At 42.0% G+C, this 19,093-nt stretch overlaps 2 protein-coding genes across 2 annotated transcripts in view; one reads left to right on the plus strand and one right to left on the minus strand.

Moving 5' to 3' along the window:
- The window catches only part of jakmip2 (janus kinase and microtubule interacting protein 2), a gene marked incomplete at its 3' end in the record, with an annotated part of 73,824 nt that overhangs the window by 43,855 nt on the left and 10,876 nt on the right, over positions 1 to 19,093 (plus strand). The window contains exons 5-14 of the mRNA XM_083767779.1: positions 1,856 to 2,071; positions 3,784 to 3,882; positions 4,850 to 4,996; positions 9,047 to 9,187; positions 10,103 to 10,159; positions 10,610 to 10,732; positions 11,373 to 11,501; positions 12,206 to 12,289; positions 12,414 to 12,476; positions 13,274 to 13,372. Of these exons, the coding sequence (XP_083623905.1) occupies positions 1,856 to 2,071; positions 3,784 to 3,882; positions 4,850 to 4,996; positions 9,047 to 9,187; positions 10,103 to 10,159; positions 10,610 to 10,732; positions 11,373 to 11,501; positions 12,206 to 12,289; positions 12,414 to 12,476; positions 13,274 to 13,372 (1,158 nt within the window). The remainder of the gene's footprint in view (positions 1 to 1,855; positions 2,072 to 3,783; positions 3,883 to 4,849; positions 4,997 to 9,046; positions 9,188 to 10,102; positions 10,160 to 10,609; positions 10,733 to 11,372; positions 11,502 to 12,205; positions 12,290 to 12,413; positions 12,477 to 13,273; positions 13,373 to 19,093) is intronic.
- On the minus strand, positions 16,426 to 18,095 carry LOC310860695 (E3 ubiquitin-protein ligase TRIM21-like; the record flags this gene model as incomplete). Its single annotated transcript, XM_083767793.1, has 1 exon — positions 16,426 to 18,095. One exon carries the CDS (start codon positions 18,093 to 18,095, stop codon positions 16,452 to 16,454), a length of 1,644 nt encoding a protein of 547 aa, XP_083623919.1. The 3' UTR covers positions 16,426 to 16,451.

Genomic DNA, 19,093 nt, shown 5'->3' on the forward strand with positions numbered 1-19,093 from the left:
CTGTTTTGTGTCATCATAGGGAAATATCCGGGAAAATAATAAAAACAGGGAATAATAGTGGATCACGATGTCTGGCAAGTCATTGTTTCGGGGGACGCCCCGGAAATAAAGACAGAGTATGGAAATACATGTGTGTTTCCTGTACAAATGTTATGTTTTGATTCAGTTTATAATTAGGTCCAAGAAGGAGGAGGCGAGCAGATGCGTGTTGTGTCATGAGATTGATTTATTGATCCCTCACATGTGTGTAGCATGATTACTAATGGAATGGCTAACCTAATTGTGCATGCGCGTCGAAAGTGTATATATATTGCTGTGATTGCAGGAAAGAGTATCATTGGATTGTGGAAATCAGATCTGTAAGTATTAAATGCAACATTTTGATGTTCTGAAGAGTTTTCCTTGATACTGCTGTATGTTATATTGTAGTTATATTGTCATGGCTGGCTCTTGTTATGACAAAATCAGGAGCAGGGTAGGCTAGTAAAAAAGCAGGCTGAATAAGTCAAGGTGCCACTTACACCTTCTGTAAGTAAGGAATCAACAGTCTATAAAGTAACAGCTGACTGGTATATATATATGTGTCCATGTTAAAAGTATTATCATATTCCCGTCATATTACAAAGTGTTGAGTCCACCGTCAACACTCTAGACTAGATAGAGTAGGGCCTTTTAAAAAATTGGTTTGTAGTATGTTTTTTCCAGCTCCATATGATCCTATGAAGACGACAACATGAATGATGATGATGATGAATGATGATGATGATGGTGATGATGTGCGATCATGTCTGCTACTATGACACTGAGGGTCCTAAATGAGAGTGCTGTTAGCACTCTGAACTCTGAATCCGGCGATCATGTGCGGTCATGTGCCCCAGGAATGTCACCTGTGGGGTGACAATTTCTGGTCTTTTGGGAAGCCCGGGACGTGTGCTGTTCTGTTGAAAATGGCCAATCTGCAAATTCGCAACATGTCTGGGCCCTGCACATTGTGAAAGAACTAAAAAGACTTGGCTTGCTCCTCAAAGTGGGCTGATGGACAATTCTGAATGGACACACTATGGTGCTGAGATGTTTTCTTGGGTCCAATGTCGGCAACGGTTATTGTATGTTTAATTTGGCGTTGCCTTATTTGTTTGTTGTTATAAAACCATTGTGTCACTGTATATTGATTTATGTTTGTGCCTGAATACCTGTGTATTCTGATGTGTTTTGTTGTGTATACTATGTTGTGGATTTTATGTTTTTATCATGTCGTAAGCCATGTGGTGGTCGTTTTCTCTTATGAGATAGGCCGGTGTAGGAATTTTCCCAGAACGTTACGAGATAATGTTGTATGAAAAGGGGTTTTTCGCCTGCCCGTACGATATGAGTGAGTGTTTATTTTGTGTTCCAGGTTTTTGCCTGCATCTGCAATGTACTGATAAAATGGTGTTTATGAGTTTTTAAATGTTTAAAAGTGGGGTAATGTCGTGGAAGTTTAGAGATAAACATTGTAAGAATACTCCAAGTGTTTTATGACGTCACTGCCCATGTGGTGAATGCCTTGTGGCTATGTTGGGGGTTGTCGTGTGGGAGAAGAGAAGAGCTATAAAAGCTGTCGTTGGTTGTCAATCTGGGTGCCAGACTGGGTTTTCCATACATGGGGTTGGTTCATGTAAGTCTTGTCTCCTTGCTCGAGTAAAATCTCTATACTCTATAACTCCGAATTCTTGTGTTGCCTCATTATTCATTGTTGTGATTTGGTTTTGAGCATATGTCCACAGATTCCAGTACACATTCCTGCGCAAAAAGTGTGACTCGTCTCCCAACGTTACACAACCTTTCACCCTTTACTCTCTTGCCTTTCTTCCAGGTGGACGAGATCAAGTCTAAAGATCGCACCATCTTCTCTCTGGAGAAGGAGCTGGAGAACACGGCGGGGTTCCTCCAGAAGCTGCAGCTGCAGAAGGAGGCGCTGGACGAGCAGCTGTTCCTGGTGAAGGAGGCCGAGTGTGGCCTGGGGAGCCCCAAGCGAGAGATCCCTGGGCGGGCCGGAGCAGGGGACGGAGCCGAGCACTGTGGCAGTCCGGTAGGTCGAGAGAGAGAGAGAGTCAGGAGTTGTGCAGAATGATGCTAACGCATGCCAAAGTCCTTATAGCGGTGCCCGGCCCACGGGAGAGAACTGCAGGGAGGGAATCTTGAAAAAACAAGAAAGTGGAGCCACACACGCCAATAGCAAGAGTGCCAATACTTTATTAGAACGCAGCAGGTTAATTATTAATTAATCCAACGTTTCGGTGGTTAAGCCTTCATCAGGGAATGGAGAGAGTCAGGAATTAACCCATTTTGACCTGAGATCAGATTCTAAAAATGTCTTCTACATCCTGACAGTTTTCTGAAAAAGCTATGTTTCTATGTCAGTCGTTCTTCGATTTTTCAAAAATAGCAGACCTACAAGCTCGTAGCGCGCCACTCGGTGGTGCGCTATGAGCTTGTAGATCTGCTATTTTTCAATAGCTAAAGCATAACATAATGCTAACACCAAAATGGGTTAACATGGATTCAAGTTCTCAGTCGTCACGACCAGTTTCAGCCATTTCAATTAAAACCTCAATCTGTGATTTATTTTCCTGGTTGGCAGCATGTATACAGAACAGGCAAGAAGAATACTAAAACATCACAATTTGACACATTGTGTAGAGAGTCAGGAATACATCTTCATACCGGTACATACACTGTGAATGAGTCGGTACAGTATGTGCACACTGACAAACACACACACAAGGAAAGACCTGCTCAGTTATTCCCTTCTTGTTTCTAAACCAAATCATATCACAAAAACTGTAATAAACAGCGTACAATTTGGTAAAGTGAAAAAGGGCTTTGAGACACCGTGCATAAGATAATGGTCAATGCCTGCGTGCTAAGGCAGATCAATTTCTGCAGGCATTGAGGAGATATTTCCGAGGACAGAAAATGTCCATGACAGAACTATAGGAATTATAGGTTGATAGCTCACAAGGCTTCGCAATGCATTAGCCTATATTTAATAACGACCAAAATAGTGATGAAAGGGCTTTTCAATGGACTCTACGTTGGATTATGTAAATCTTAGTTGAGTGTAAAATTTTGGTATTTAGAAGGCGCTCTTATCCAGATCGACTTGGAAAGTGCAAAGTTGATGTAAATGGCATGATAGCAGTCATCAAACAACACGATAAGTCGTCATGGATTTAGAGTGCTGCGTGTATTTTAATATGAGGTAGGAAGTTAGGCTTAATAGGATGTAGGAAGTTAGGCTTATTTGACCTGGAAAAGAGCATGCACCGAGTACGCCCTCATCTATGGAACTCCCTAGATGCTTCACTTAAATCCTCATTATCCTTAAATCCTCATTATCCTTGCCAATATTAAAAAAACATCTAAAGAAATATATTATTTCTTCCTCTCTGTAGATTACATGTTTTACTTTGATGCGTTATATTTTCTTTTGTGTGTTTGTTGTTGTATTGTTTATTTCCGTTTTTTGTGCAGTCTGTGTTTTTATTTCTTTACTGCACAGCTGCCCCCCTTTGCCAACTTGAAGACTTTTTTACTGTTCTTTATGAACTTTTAATCTGTGTAAACCAATGACCTCTTCCTTCAGGAAAGGATTCCAAATAAGCCAGCTGGCTTCTTCCCTTCCTTGCATTGTATTTTTGTTCTTTGATATGTTATTGTCTATTTCTTGTACTACATGCTAAATAAATATTGTGACGGTGCGTAACCCTTTGCTCTTTCAACCTGTCACGCTTGCCTCAGGACATGAGGAGAAACCAGAGACGGATAGCAGACCTGAACGCCACCATACGCAAACTAGAGGACCGCAACTCACTGCTGGTGGATGAAAGAAATGAACTGGTACTGTTATGGAATACTGGACAACTCACCCCCGTGCTTGCCTGTTTTGTCACCAGTGAGGGGGATAACTTTGTAATATGCTATTGGCTGTTTGTATTCTTTTTGGAAAAATATAAAAAGATACTCCTGTGGAAAGGCTATATTATTTTACTTATATTGACCCTATAAACAATTTAGTATTATTTAGTATATGTAAGGTTTTGCTCACTTAAATGGTACCTCGTCAGATAATCCCCACATATCCTACAACAACTTCTGTGAACAGACTTCACTGCAGTAGCTTTTCATAAATTATATTTGTACTTAGGCTGTTCTGCTGTCATGAAAGTTTATAGTTAGAGAAATTCAGAAATTCAAGTCCAGCCGTCTGCTACTCCAGCCTCTCCCACCCCTCACTGGGGAGAATTCTGGGAGGAAAACAGAAACGGGGTGAGTTGTCTTGTTACCACTGTTATGACCTCCTTATTTGTGATCATGAGCATGTCATGAAACTCTGAGTTATTGTATATATACAGCACTGGCTCTCTTCTCAACAACTGGTCCTGAGACCCCCCAGGGACCCCCAGGGATCCTTGATGCAATTCCAGCTGCATTTACAAATGATCAATTCATATTATTTATAGTTTGTTAGGACCCAAATGGACCCTTATAGGTCTGTAACACAGAGAGACGTAAATTAACATTGGGGTAGATTGTGGTCCCAGAGAATACAAATCATATCTAATGGGGGGTCTGTAGCCTAAATCATATCAAACAAGACGGCAGACGGCAGCGGGGAGTGGTTTACACACATCATGTATCATAAAGCATCTTTGAGTGCCTATAAAAGTGCTCAAGTTTGATGAAATATCATTATTATTATGTTTTTGTTTTACTGCTATCTTTGTCTCTGTGTGCCTGTGTGGATGTCTTGACATCTCTCTCTCTCTCCTGCTCTCTCTCTCTCTACCCCCCCCCCCCCCCCCAGCTGAAGCGGGCGCGGGAGTCGGAGAAGCAGTGCAAGCCGATGCTGGAGAAGAACAAGCTGATGAGTAAGAGGAACGACGACTTGACCCAGACGATGCAGAGGCTGGAGGAGAAGCTCAAGGGTCTGGCCAGGGAGAACCTGGAGATGGTTAGTGGGAGACGATCTGCTCGGAGGGTTCATTCCTCATTGCTCCTTAATAGCTCACCCTCCGTCGTCCAGCGGAGGCTCGTGGTTCTAGAGTTACAGTGTGACATAGCATCCCCCTATTGTGGGGGGAACATTGTCTGTTTTCAGTCAAGAGGTTTGGTAAAAAGGACCAGGCCAAGTACAGAGCCAATTGACCTATAGCTAAGCCCCTCCCCAAACTGCTATGGTCCAATCACAGCTAAGCATAACATGGGTTAGACAAACCTCTCCACCAATATTTTTCCTATATGATAAAACAATGTTTTAAAAAAGAAATGTCACACACATATTTTTCCAAGTGCATATGACAGGCCTTGTTGACGGATTTGGAAGAGATTTTGAAGGTCTGGTTCCAAAAATGAACCAGTGTTTAATGTGTAAAATCCATGATATTTACATTGGAATGAATGAGCCCGGCTGGAAAGTGTCCAAGTGGGAGTGTCTAAGTGGGAGAGGGTGGGGCTTTGCTGAAGGTGAATTGTCAAAGTATTGACGGTTTAAGTGGTTAAATTAATCCAACATATTAATAGAAAATATTATGTGTAACAAAATTAAATGTAAGAAATGCAATTTTTACAATTTGTAGTGGGGGCTCCCTGCTTCATGTCTCTCAGCTATGGGGTCCTTGGCCTGAAAACGTTGAAGACCCCTAGCTGTTCTAGGTGTTATTCAATACAGCAGCTCTCAACGCATCACAACCGACGCATTGTGAGCTTGCAGAAAGAAAACGAAAAACTAAAACGTTTTATCTGGTTTAAAGTGGATACAAACATATGTGTACATCAGCTGTGTAGTTGCCGATACAGATGTTGACAAAATCGGCCATTAATTCCCTATATATCGGTCTGGCGGCTATAGTGAGAAGAAGCCATCCCATAGCTATTAATAAGCTCACAGGTTTCAGCATTTTATTGTATTTGACATACAGTACACAAAATATTGTGTACTAATGAGTGAGTGAGTGAATGAATGAAGTCTGTTCATTGAGTCTGTTCATTGACCCCGGGGTGCCAAAAAGGTAGATCGTGATCTACCAGTAGACCACAAAACCCTTCCAATTCCAATCCCCCCCCCCCTTCTCTATTTCCCATTCCTGTTCGTCTTATATTTAACGCCAGCGCCGCTAAACTATTTTCAACAATGGGATAATATATTCTTTGGTGGGTATAGATCTTGTTGAGCCGGTCATTTTGAAAGTAGCTCTCAAGTAAAAAAAAGTGTGGGCACCCCTGGTTCATTCATTGCAGTATGCACAATAAATCGTGGAAAAGATGCTCTGACCTACCAAATCCTCTCTGGATTAAAATCAGCAAAAAGAGGGCGGATCTAAAGGTGAAGAGCACGTGGCAAAAGGCTAAACAAAGACAAAGTCACATTACAGAGCGTTGAGCCTCAGCCCCCAGGATGCTTTTTAAGACCTCATGTAGTCACATTACAGAGCGTTGAGCCTCAGCCCCCAGGCTGCTTTTTAAGACCTCATGTCGTTGAGCCTCAGCCCCCAGGATGCTTTTTAAGACCTCATGTCGTTGAGCCTCAGCCCCCAGGATGCTTTTTAAGACCTCATGTCGTTGAGCCTCAGCCCCCAGGATGCTTTTTAAGACCTCATGTCGTTGAGCCTCAGCCCCCAGGATGCTTTTTAAGACCTCATGTCGTGCCCTTGGTTGTACATTTGACGCACATGCAGTCGAATTAAGCCCAGTGAACAAATTACGTCTGTGAAAGGTAAGAGGATTGTGCACTTCTCTCCTGTTTGGGTCAAATTGTTGTCAACACGGAAGACAATATTAGATGTTCTTTACTGTGGCATAGCAAAATGGAAAATGTGAATGTGACGTGACAAAATGATGACAGCTTACATCACATTTCTACTCCTGACAGATACAAAAGGTTTAGGGTCAGCTGTCCTGTGTCAGTCTACATATTTCAAATGGATCAGGAACATCAGGAACTATTTTTTTACTGTTTATTTTTTTTCCTTTGCCTTTATTTTATATATTTTATAGAGGGACAGACAGTAGGCTGACAGGAAATGGGGAGAGAGATGGGGGGCAGACATGCAGTAAAGGCCGTCGGGCTCGGGAGTCGAACCCGCGGCACACTGCCGGGCTGGATTACCAGCCAAGGTGCCTGGACCACCGAGCCACGGCCCAGGCCATCAGGAACTATTTTTGCCACAGAATATGAATGCTATACAGTAGGCTATATTTAGGCATCTATTTAGATATCTATTTAGATATCCACATATCAAATATCAAAACAAATAACACATAATAGATTATAGAAGTGCGTCACAGTGTTCTGCAGTGTCTTATTCAGCATATCAAGTAACATATCAAATATACATGAAATATAATGAGAATGTATCAGTCAGATATTCATAAAGTGATATCTTAATCTTGATTATAGTCTTGATCTTAATCCATTAACCCATTCTGAACGGGAACCCATTTTGGTATTAGCATCATGTTATGCTTTAGCTATTGAAAAATAGCAGACCTACAAGCTCATAGCGCGCCACCGAGTGGCGCGCTACGAGATTGTAGGTCTGCTATTTTTGAAAAATCGAAGAACGACTGACATTTTTAGAATCTGATCTCAGGTCAGAATGGGTTCATCAGACCAGTGTGTGTCCAGTGGAAACCTCGTATGAATCTGATCTCAGGTCAGAATGGGTAGGGTTTAGATGGGGACCTTCTGGAACCCCCTCAATGACCCTTGGGGGTCCCCAGACCCCATGTTGAGAATCACTGTGTTAAACAAAGATTCAACCACACAGCAGTTACCATTTAACCCCAACCAGAGTCCATTTCTCAGTCATGTATCAGTCTGCGTCACTACGCACAAAGGTACCTCTCACACTCGAGACTTCCCTTGTTTCCACAGTTGGTCTGTTTTTTGCAGTAATTCCCCACCTTAGTCAGAGAGAAACCTTTCATCAATGCGACAGCTGTATTGTCCTGAGAGAACCCTGCGTCAATGGCAGTACAACACTCTCCATCCCTAGCCTTAGCCACAGAAGACAGGTTGCTGTCCCCCCCACTGTTCCATAGACCTCCAGGATATGCTCCCTCCACTATATACCAGATGGTACACTCGCCTATGCACAGCCAGCCACACCAGAACATGTATGCTCTCAGCCTCCCAGGCTCCAAAACATGCACATTGTCCAGATGTGGAACAGCCAACCAGAGCGTGTCGTTGGTTCCAATCTTCAAACCTTTTAAATTAGTTCAGAGACATCTCCTGACCACCCTCACATTGACTGTGTGTTGGTTGAGCTACAGTGAACCTCATGATTGGCCAATGGATACCTTATCTGACGTGGCTATTGGCTATCTGGTTCAGACGAGGCAGTGGGCTCAGAGGAATGGACTGTCAGGGTGATCAACGGAGGGTTGGTCAATAATATGATTGAGTGTGTGTGGGTGTGTGTGTGTGTGTGTGTGTGTGTGTGTGTGTGTGGGGGGGGGGGGGGGGGGGTGTAGAGAGGTGTGTCCTTAACCCATTTAGACCTGAGGCCGATTCTAGAAAAAATATGGCTTCTGAATCCTAACTGTTTTCTGAAAAAACGATGTTTCTATGTCAGTGGTGCTCAACCTTTTTCATGTCAAGGACCCCCAGAATTATCTGTATTTGGCTGCGGACCAAATGTTGTTCCATATATTGTTGAAGCAAAGTTCGAGTTAAAAACGTTCTGAAAGAATATACTGTATATTCAAAGATTTGCGCCACATTTTCACGATTTAAAAGAAATAGCAGATCTACAAGCTTGTTGCGCGGCACTCGGTGCCGCGCTATGAGCTTGTAGATCTGCCATATAGCCAAACAGACCAAAAGATCTACAACCTTGCAGCTTGTAGACATTTCTGGAATTTTTTGAAAATGTCTGGGACATTTTTTTTAAACTTTCTGGACATTTTTGAAAATTCCAAACATTTTTCATCTGGAATGACACAGCCTAAAATGTGAACACCTGCAGGTTGAAAGTTGTGTGAACTGTGTCATCCGCAGAAGGAGAAGATCAGCTCCCACCCACCGCTGAAGAAGCTGAAGTCTCTGAATGACTTGGACCAGGCCCACGATGACCAGGAAATAGCCTTCCTCAAGCTGCAGGTCCTCGAACAGCAGAACATGATCGACGAGCTGACGAGAGTACGTTCTATGTTAGCCCAGTCTGACCTGAGATCAGATTCTAAAAATGTCTTCTATACATCCTGACAGTTTTCCATTCTGACCTGAGATCAGATTCTAAAAAATGTCTTCTACATCCTGACAGTTTTCTGAAAAAGCTATGTTTCTATGTCAGTCGTTCTTTGATTTTTCAAAAATAGCAGACCTACAAGCTCTTAGCGCGCCACTCGGCGTGCTATGAGCTTGTAGATCTGCTATTTTTAAATAGCTAAAGCATCACATAATGCTAACACCAAAAGGGGTTCCGGCCCAAAATGGGTTAGACATGAATGAATGTGTACGTTACAAGACTTTTTAGTAACCTACTGCAGTGGTTCCCAAACGTTTTCGTGTTTACCAAATTGACACTAATTAGCCCAACAGACCCCCATTTGAAGAGATATGCCAGGGACCCCCATAAGAGAAGATTTTCACGGCTCTAGCGGTGATTCTCAACCCGTTTAATTTCAAGGACCCCTCCCAGTTTGACATGCATTAGTCTACAGACCCCCATTTAATGGCATTTCTATCTCTGGGATCCCCCAATTTAGATTGTAAAATCAATGTTCATTTAACTCTGTCCTTTTGCTTCCATTTGTACACTCTCAGAGTTACAGACCCGTAAGGGTCCATTTGGTTCCAAACTGTCATGTTGCTGGGGACCCCCTCGAACTCCATTCCAGTTGCCTCATTCTTTCAGGTTCTGATAAACCATGTCATACACTGATGACAAACATCGTAACCACTAACCTAAAAGGGAATCTCCCTTGTATCTCCCGGGGGAGATATTAAGGGTTTTGGTCTTGGGACTCTACAAAAAGCACACTATAGCCATCAAAAGCTGATTTACTTTTTCTTTCCTGTTTGTTGTTTTTTTCCCCCATGACCTTGTTCCAGGATAGAGAAAAACTTCTAAGGAAGAAGAGACATAAACGAAGCTCCAGGCCAATAAAGGTAGTAAAACTTGTTTCTGTGACAGTATACCTACCTTATAAAACATCAGAGTATACTATTTTAAATTCTCTGACATCCAGGTGTCAGGAAAACAATTTCCATCTTCACCTGAGATATCAATGAGAACATTTTGACAGCTGTTGTTGCACTTTACTTATCTATACAGTATTACCCATCATAAATAATGATTTAAAACAGACTACAGTATAGTAGTACTGTATACTGTATTTGTAATTAAATTAAATTATAATATAATTACAGGGATTGCTGGGATTTTAAAATGTCAATGGGTGTTTCTCAGAAGCAGTGGTGAACAGCAAAATACTAGCTGAAACAGTTTAGGAAATATTACAGAGCAACCTACCTCAAAACCAGTTAAATAATATAGCCACAAAACCTCCACTTTAGCCTTAGACAGACAGTAGAGACCATTTACCATCTCTTCCACAGAGGCACATCGTAGTAGACACCTTCTTCGGCTATGATGAGGAGTCCATGGACTCGGAGTCATCCTCGGTAGCATCGTTCAGGATGGATCGAACACCTGCCACCCCTGATGAAGACCTGGATGAGGTGAGAACCAATCTTCAGATGTATTATGCTTTAAAAAGTTGAGAGGTTTTCTCCAGTTTTTGAGTGGTGCAACCACTCCTACAACCAGCAATGTCCGTGCGTATCTATGTATCAGTGGCCGTCATGAGCACTAGTATGTGACTTATTAGTACCAGTAGGGGGCGCCAGAAACAGAGAGAGAGATAGTGATGTGCCTGCTGCCTGCTAATGAGAGAGAGAGAGAGGTGTGTGGGGGGGGATTGCACCACTCAGTTCACACGGGTGTGATTTCTTAATGCCATAATGAGTTTTCAAAAGTGAGAAGAGTGAGAAAGAATGACGGCAAAAACATTTGTTTTGAGATGTTAGCTCTCTCTCTCTCTCTCTCTCTCTCTCTCTCTCTCTCTCTGAATGTCCAAGGGTGGTACTATGCTGGTATATACAGTACAGTAACCTTGATAACACGCCAAAAACTAAATTGAAAACATTTTCCATTCAGCCAGTTTAGGAAGCACAAAATGTCCTCAGACTTCAGGGAAGATATAAGCACAGCGCTGACTCGCAGTTTGTGAACAAACGTTTTTTTTTTGTTTGTTCTGCCCCGGCCCACACAAATGATTATTGAGTCCCTGACTCCCACTTATTATTGTATCTTCTCCAGGGCCTGGCCAATGAGGAGTCGGAGCTGCGTTTCCGTCAGCTGACCAGGGAGTACCAGGCCTTACAGAGAGCCTACGCACTCCTGCAGGAGCAGAAAGGAGGCGTACTGGATGCCGAGATGGAAGCCAAGGTACTGTCCTGTACAATACCATGGCAACCAAACAAAACATCGCCGACATGTACGCTGTGGTAGAAATATCAATGTTTCTACTCCTAGGCAGGAAAGTTTTACGGTTTACTTCCACTGTCTCTGAGGTTCTCCGTATCAATGCAATTATAGCCGAACCGCTGATTGGCTTACATTTGATGGAATATGCCGATAAGAGTCAGTAGAAACTCTGTGAACCAAGTCGGTGTTCAAACAGAGCTCACAATTTAAAATAATTTTACTATTGATCTCTAACCCCTCCTGCCACTTAATCGCAGAGCCTGTGGCCATGCTGGCACTGACTATGATGAATACCGGTAGCTAATAAGTTCCATTGTGTCTTGGGTTTGTTGTACTACTCTGTATCCAGTATGTGTCTGTGTTGACCAGTGTTTGCGCTAGCCCCTCCTATATATACAGCTTTTGTCCACACACGTCTCATATTTGCCATTGACAACGAAAGGAGAAATGTGGTCAAATGTCCGCCAAATTTGACATAAATTTGTGGCAACACAAACATTAAATGCCGTTGACAATGAAGGGAAAGTTTACGTCATATGTAGACGAGCAAATCGGCTAACCAATCACATGAACTCAGTTGTTCATGAGATGATGTATCATGTATGATGATGTTTAATGATAAGAGCGCCCCATACTTCACACAGGTGTGATTCTTTTTTTTTTAGGCTCAGGAGCAGCTTCACGCTGATGTTCTCAGGTACAAGGCCAAAATAGAAGACCTGGAGAAGGAACTGGCCTTCAAAGGACAGGTAGAGAGCTTAAAGCCTAATGCTTACACCGCAGGACGATGGTGTCACTTGCCGTGCTGTTTGACGTACAAATACTCCTACTCATTGCCATTTTAATATTATTCGTGTTTCTGCCTTTTCTCAGGACTCCAGGTGGGTGGAAGAGAAGCAGCTCTTCATGCGAAGGAATCAGGAGCTCCTAGAAAAGGTTGGCCTCAACTTTACGACAGTCACAGAGATACAGTATTATTACTAGAGTCTACTTTTCATGATCGTTATTGTGTGTGCACTAAGTAAGTACAAACACAATTTATCGCTGTTTATCCGTTGGGTTATTTCAGTCAAATAATCTGATATGAATGCATGCTGTTATGGAAACCTTCCCAGACAGACAGTACACAGCTGAGAATGGTAGCTATCACAAGTTCTAGTAGTGAAAAGAAAAGAAAGGAAAAGAAAAGAAAAGAAAAGAAAAGAAAAGAAAAGAAAAGAAAAGAAAAGAAAAGAAAAGAAAAGAAAAGAAAAGAAAAGAAAAAAATGACATCACTACCTTTTGAGTCTATCAACAGGTTCGCATTGACCATTAAAACCTCAACATGTAAGAGTTACAGCTGTCTTTTTAAATTCATAGTATCTCAAATAAATGTCTAGTAAAAATTCAAATTGATATCTCATATCTATCACTGCCCCTTTTAGGTTAGGCGTAGGGCTAACAACCCTAAAAACGCTATTGTTACAGAAACTAATCACTACCTAGAGTTAATAAAATATGACTTAATATTCATTAGCTACTATAAAGCAGGATTTACACTCACACACAGTGTGATTGATGTGTTGTGATCTTGTAGTTGTGCTATTTTCTGCAAGCAACACTGTCATAATTATGATGGAGTATAAATAAAGCATAGGAATGACATGGTGACAAGTAAAATCTGAATAACAACTAGTCATTCTATAACTAGTAACTCGTAGAATAACTTGTTCCATTCTCTCTGCTATGTCCAGGTGGATAAGTTGGACGGGGAGTCTAGTCGTCTGCAACAGGAGCTTCAGGACTCCAAAGACCAGAATGAACTGTTGGAGTTCAGGATACTGGAACTAGAGGTGAGACCAAAGCATATTTAACAGGTTCACTGCCACCTGCTGGACGCAAATCCAACTTCTGACTGCCACAGTCTGTGGGGGCGATTTAGAGGTTGCGCACACAGCACAGAAACGGATGTTGTGGGCGTCCATCTTGTGCTAAATAAATAGCGTCAATGCTAGCGAGCTAAAATATAGCCATCCTTGCTCTAGGTCTAGAAAGCACCAATGTTTCCATCTAGACCACCGGATAATCAGCAAAGACCTCCGAACATCGCGCTAATGATGACCAAACCATGGAGAGCTCCGTAGATTAGGAGTTATTCAGCTTTTAGTCTGCCTGTATAATGAGAGGTGGACGGCAGCGTGCATGCGCAATCCGGTCTAGGATCGCTAAAGAAGGAAAGGCCGAGCCAAAATAATAATGAAAAAATAGACATCAGCGATCCGGTTTGTAATAAAGCTAATCTGACGGAGCATTCCGACAGGAGCGGAAGGTTATTACATTCCTTATGGCGGAGCATTCCACCAAAAGTAGGGATTGTGTTAACAGGTGCCTAACCCAAGTTTAAACATCCATTCCACTCACTGCAAAATGATGTCAACCATTATGGCCAAAGAGAAACGTTGGTCATTGCACGTTTCTGCAAATCATGCCTCAATGGCATGATTCACCAGATAGAACATCACTTAGCTGTAACATTACTGTAAACCACGGCCTCCTGTGCCTTTTTTGCTTTAATATACTGTAGTACACCAAACAAATACCTCAGTAACCTCTTTAATTTTACAGTCCCATAATTTCCAGGTGTTTACCAGGAACGTAGATGGAAATCAAGTATATTTACCAGGAAAGTTCCCATAATAAATGGAGAGTTAGTACTTGTGTTTTCCTAGTAACTAATCTGAGTAAAATATAGTTATTGCATCCTTTTAAGACTCTCTGGACATTGCACTGGAGAATGCACTGCAGAGGCTATCTTCTTGACTCTCTGGACTCGTTCAATTGGGGAGCAAGGACAGTGTTACTTTCAGCGTCAAGTCAGTCAGGCAAAGACGATGTTAAGGTCAGAGAATGCCCTTCAGTACATCACCAGTGCCACTCTCCATTTTCCTTTTGCTCATGTCAGCTGTGCTGGTGGTCACGGCATTAATCCATTTTGGGGCGGGAACCCCTTTTGGTGTTAGCATTATGTTGTGCTTTAGCTATTTTTGAAAGATCAAAGAACGACTGACATAGAAACATTTTTAGAATCTGATCTCAGGTCAGAATGGGTTAATCCCTTTACATGCCACTTTCCCCTACAGGAAGAGCACTCTCCACTTCATGCTTGTGTAGTTGTTGTTCACCTCGATCTTTTCCTGAATATTCCTCTTTTTCTCTTTCTCGGTTCACGTGTGTCCCCTCCTGTAAATATATACTGTGTTTTGTTAAGAAGGGAAGTGAGACAGCAACAGATAAGGAGTTGTTGGCCCGATCCCAGCGTGGATGGTGGGCCCTGTGTGTCCAGCCAAGTATTAAGTATTAAGTATTAAGTATCCCAGCGTGGATGGTGGGCCCTGTGTGTCCAGATCCCAGCGTGGATGGTGGGCCCTGTGTGTCCAGCCAAGTATTAAGTATTAAGTATCCCAGCGTGGATGGTGGGCCCTGTGTGTCCAGCCAAGTATTAAGTATTAAGTATCCCAGCGTGGATGGTGGGCCCTGTGTGTCCAGCCAAGTATTAAGTATTAAGTATTAAGTATCCCAGCGTGGATGGTGGGCCCTGTGTGTCCAGCCAAGTATTTTATAGGCAGTGTGTCTGGATTTTTAGCTGACCAGCTCCACTTCAGCCTCACCATCTTGCATGGTGACCAGCTTGCAGTCACAGAGTGATGATTAAACGAAAACCTTTGTGCAAAGAAGAGTCATGAATTGTTGAGCAGATGCTAGCACATAAATATGAATGCATGATAACATGCATAAATGAATTATGAAAAACATAAGGGATTTAAAGACAAAAGTATATTACAAATGGATTCATGACTTTGCCTTTTGTTGTACAGGTTCAGCACTTAATTAAACCTTAAAACCTTTGTTTTGGGTGCTTTGTGCAGCAGCACTGCACTGACTCTGGTTACTCTCACAAATATAAACTATTGTTTATATTTGCGAAACTCATAACCTAAATATAATGTATTGTTAACCTATAGAGGCCTCTAGTTTGATGGTGGTTAACTTTCATGTTTATCGGCTGTGCAAATAATGGGTTCACAAGAGTGACACTTTCTCCCACTGGTGCTGTGTAGTGTGTACCCCACCCAGTCTGTGTGCTTCTCCAAATAAGGTGAAGAGGGATGTAGTATTTTGCTGCTGTGACTGTCATGGGCACCAGTCAAACTTCCACACTACAGTTTCCCTACACACCTGTACATCAGGAACATCACAATATATATATATATATATATATATATATATATATATATATATAATACTGTACTTTACCAATACTACGCATGGATTTCAGAATTCAGATCAAACATTTTAATATTCACGAAAAGATATCAAGAAGAATTTCAGAATGATTGAGCTCAAACTATTTTATAGATTAGCAATTTTTTTGCTGTTTCTCATAATTATGAAGAACTATATGCTGAAAGGGTTAAACTAGACCATGCATGGTGTAATGTTGAACAAATATTTCCCAGTAAGGTCATTTGGCCCAGATGTAACAAAAAGTGTGTATAAGTTGAAACAAAATGTACATACAGTACTAGGCTACATTCTTAGAAAAAAAGTTAAATGAGTGTCATTCTTTAAAGTTTAATTTTCATCTTTGCCGTAACAATTTAAGGAATGCACAGGCACATTTTGACGAGTCACATTTTTCATCTTCTATATGCAGCCAAGAGAGTAATTAACGAATGCCAAACATTTTAAGAAACTCAAACAAGTCTCTCAACAGTCTCAGACAGGGAATACTAGTTTAATCTACATGCTTGCCTTAATGGAGTGTTTGACGTTTTTAAGATTAAGATTAAGATTAAGTTCTTGTCAATAGGCACAACCGAATGTCTTGATAAAGTAGACCTGTCAATGAACCCTTTTTCATGTAGGATTAGTCTAATCTGTGTGATTGATAGGAGAGATGATCAGAGGAGCAGAGTTTTTACCACCTTGGTTGTTACCTGGACCAAAGTATGGATAGAGTTTCTCAGTGAAGTTGCAGCCAGTGAAAGAATAGAGATGAACCCTGGTCTCCACGTCATAAAAGGAGACCAGACCCTCCTCGTAATCCACAAACACTCCCACTGTCTGAAGCCTCTCTCGTACGTGGAGGAGGGCAGAGGGGCTAGTAAGGGCCTTGTACTCATTTCCATTCCTCAACCATATAGTCCAGTAACCTTCTTTGGGGCACAATTGGATTTTCAGTTTCCTGTTGATGGACTCTCTAGCCACTCCGATATCCCACACAGTCTTCCCTGTAACCTGAACCTCATAGTAAAATCTTCCTGAGGAGAAGCCTTGTTTTCCTAACACACAGGTAGACCGAGAGAATCTCTCCGTGTTGTCTCGGAGGTTCTGCTTTGTATCTCCGCAGTACACTTGTTTTCCATCCTTAGACAGGATGAGTTTAGACTTTGCCGTATTAGGGTCCAGAGTGACATCCACTGCATATTGCTGGATCCTCCTTAGCTCGGCATCACACAACGTTTCCATCTCTTTACTAAGTGTCTTAGCCAACCGAGCCACAGCCGTCCTCACGGTCCCCACATACAATGACTGAGGGACATTGACCTTTGTCCAGTCCTTGCTGGGTGAAGGAGTATTGATGATTGTGAAGTTCTGGAGGAACCGGAGGTGGTCTTCGGTGTGTGTGAGCTGCTTCAGCTCAGAGCTTCTCTTCTTTAACTCGGTGATTTCCCATTCCAGCTCTTTAATAAAACCATCGGCCTGTTTCTCTGCTATTTTCTGCTTCTTCTCAATCACATCAATGAGCTCAGCCTGGCTTCTCTCAATAGAGCTAATCAGAGATGTGAACACCTTCACACTGTCTGCTCTCTCTCTGTCTGCATCTTTCTTGCTGAGCTCTACTGAGCATAGGACCTCCCGAATCTTCAATTGTCTCTCCTGGATCATCTGCTGAACTTCAGCCTCTGTTTTTCCCAGCTCAGCCTTCTTTCCTTCGTATGCCTCTTTCAGAGGAACAATTTGGTGTAACTTGTGGCCTAACTCGGTGCAGAACTGACAAACACACGTGTGGTCAGTCTCACAGAACAGCTCCAGAGGCCTGTCGTGTTTCTTGCACATAATGTCTTCCAGGTTCGCTACAGGGTCGATCAGTTTGTGTCGTTTTAACGCCGTGACTCTCTGATGAGGCTCCAGGTGAGTCTCGCAGTAGGAGGTCAGACACCCCAGGCAAGACTTCACAGCCTTCTGCTTGATCTCAGTGCAGACGTCACATGACACCTCATCCGGTTTAGCAGGTTTAGGTATTTTAGGTATTTTCGGTATTTTCACCTGCTTTGACTTCCTGAACTGATCAACCATCTCAGAAATGAATGTGTTGACAAAAACATCCGGTCTCTTATGGAAGACTCGTTGACACAGTGGACACTGACACACACCGTTAGTATCCCAGTAATGTGTGATACAGGCTTTGCAGTAGTTGTGTCCACATGGAGTGGTGATTGGATCAGTGAACACGTCCAGACAGACAGAACACAGGAACTGCTCTTCGGACATGAGACTGCTGGCAGAAGCCATTTCTACACACAGAGAATAAGAGTGAAATAATCAAATGTTGCTCTTTAATGATACTGACAGCTTAAGTTAATTAAGGTACGAATGTGATTTGGATCGTATTGGAATAGAGCACAATATGTTGACAGATTACTGTACTAAGTGTACTTAATAGAAACCTGTCATTCTTAACCAGATTAGACTGGCGATACGGACATATGGGATTAATGATTAATATCCCTTTAAACCTTCTCTCTGGTAATAATGAATAATAATAATCTGTTGTACTCACCTTTTTCTAAGTTCTCAGTATTTCTGCAAAAGTCCTGTTGAATGAATGTTTTGTAGCGGTCGTGTGCCACTGTGCCCTTCAATAACACTACTTTCATGCATCACTGCATCACTGAAAAACACAGACTGGAAAAACTCCTCTGTGTAGCTGTTAACCCTTCACAGCCAGTCCTTTGTCTCTTTGTCCTTCCCTTGCTCCCTCCTCGGGAGGGGTGAAACACATCCTGCATTTCCTTGTGTGTGTGTGCGTGTGCGTGTGTGTGTCAGGGCTGTCAACACTCCAAAATTAAACAAGGAGGACAACATGACAGAGACGCCTTGAAATGTAAATGTAACCTAGAAGAAAAGGCTTTATGCCTGAGTGAGCTCCTACAAAAATAGAGGAAACTCAAATAACCAAAACAATTAACATATATAGGCTAGTTTAAAAAAATAGACCAAATATAACCCTACACTCTAACACTAAACCTATAACCTCACAGGAAGCCACAGGCTAGTCATGAACCTGCCACTGGCTAGTTTCACCATGAGGAGCCATGGGGTGAATTAACCCTAACCTATAAAAAAAACCTAAAAGTTATGGTAAACTTAAACACTAAACCTAGTCTTAAAACAAATTATAGGCCAATTATAAATCTAAGTATTGCAACAGGAACACAAACAAAAATTTAATTTAACAATCAGAAAACACAATTTTAAGGGATAAACTGGAGAAAATCAAAAAATAATTA

Source organism: Protomyctophum parallelum (genome assembly GCF_964188405.1).
Source record: "Protomyctophum parallelum genome assembly, chromosome: 1".
Lineage (NCBI taxonomy): Eukaryota > Metazoa > Chordata > Actinopteri > Myctophiformes > Myctophidae > Protomyctophum > Protomyctophum parallelum.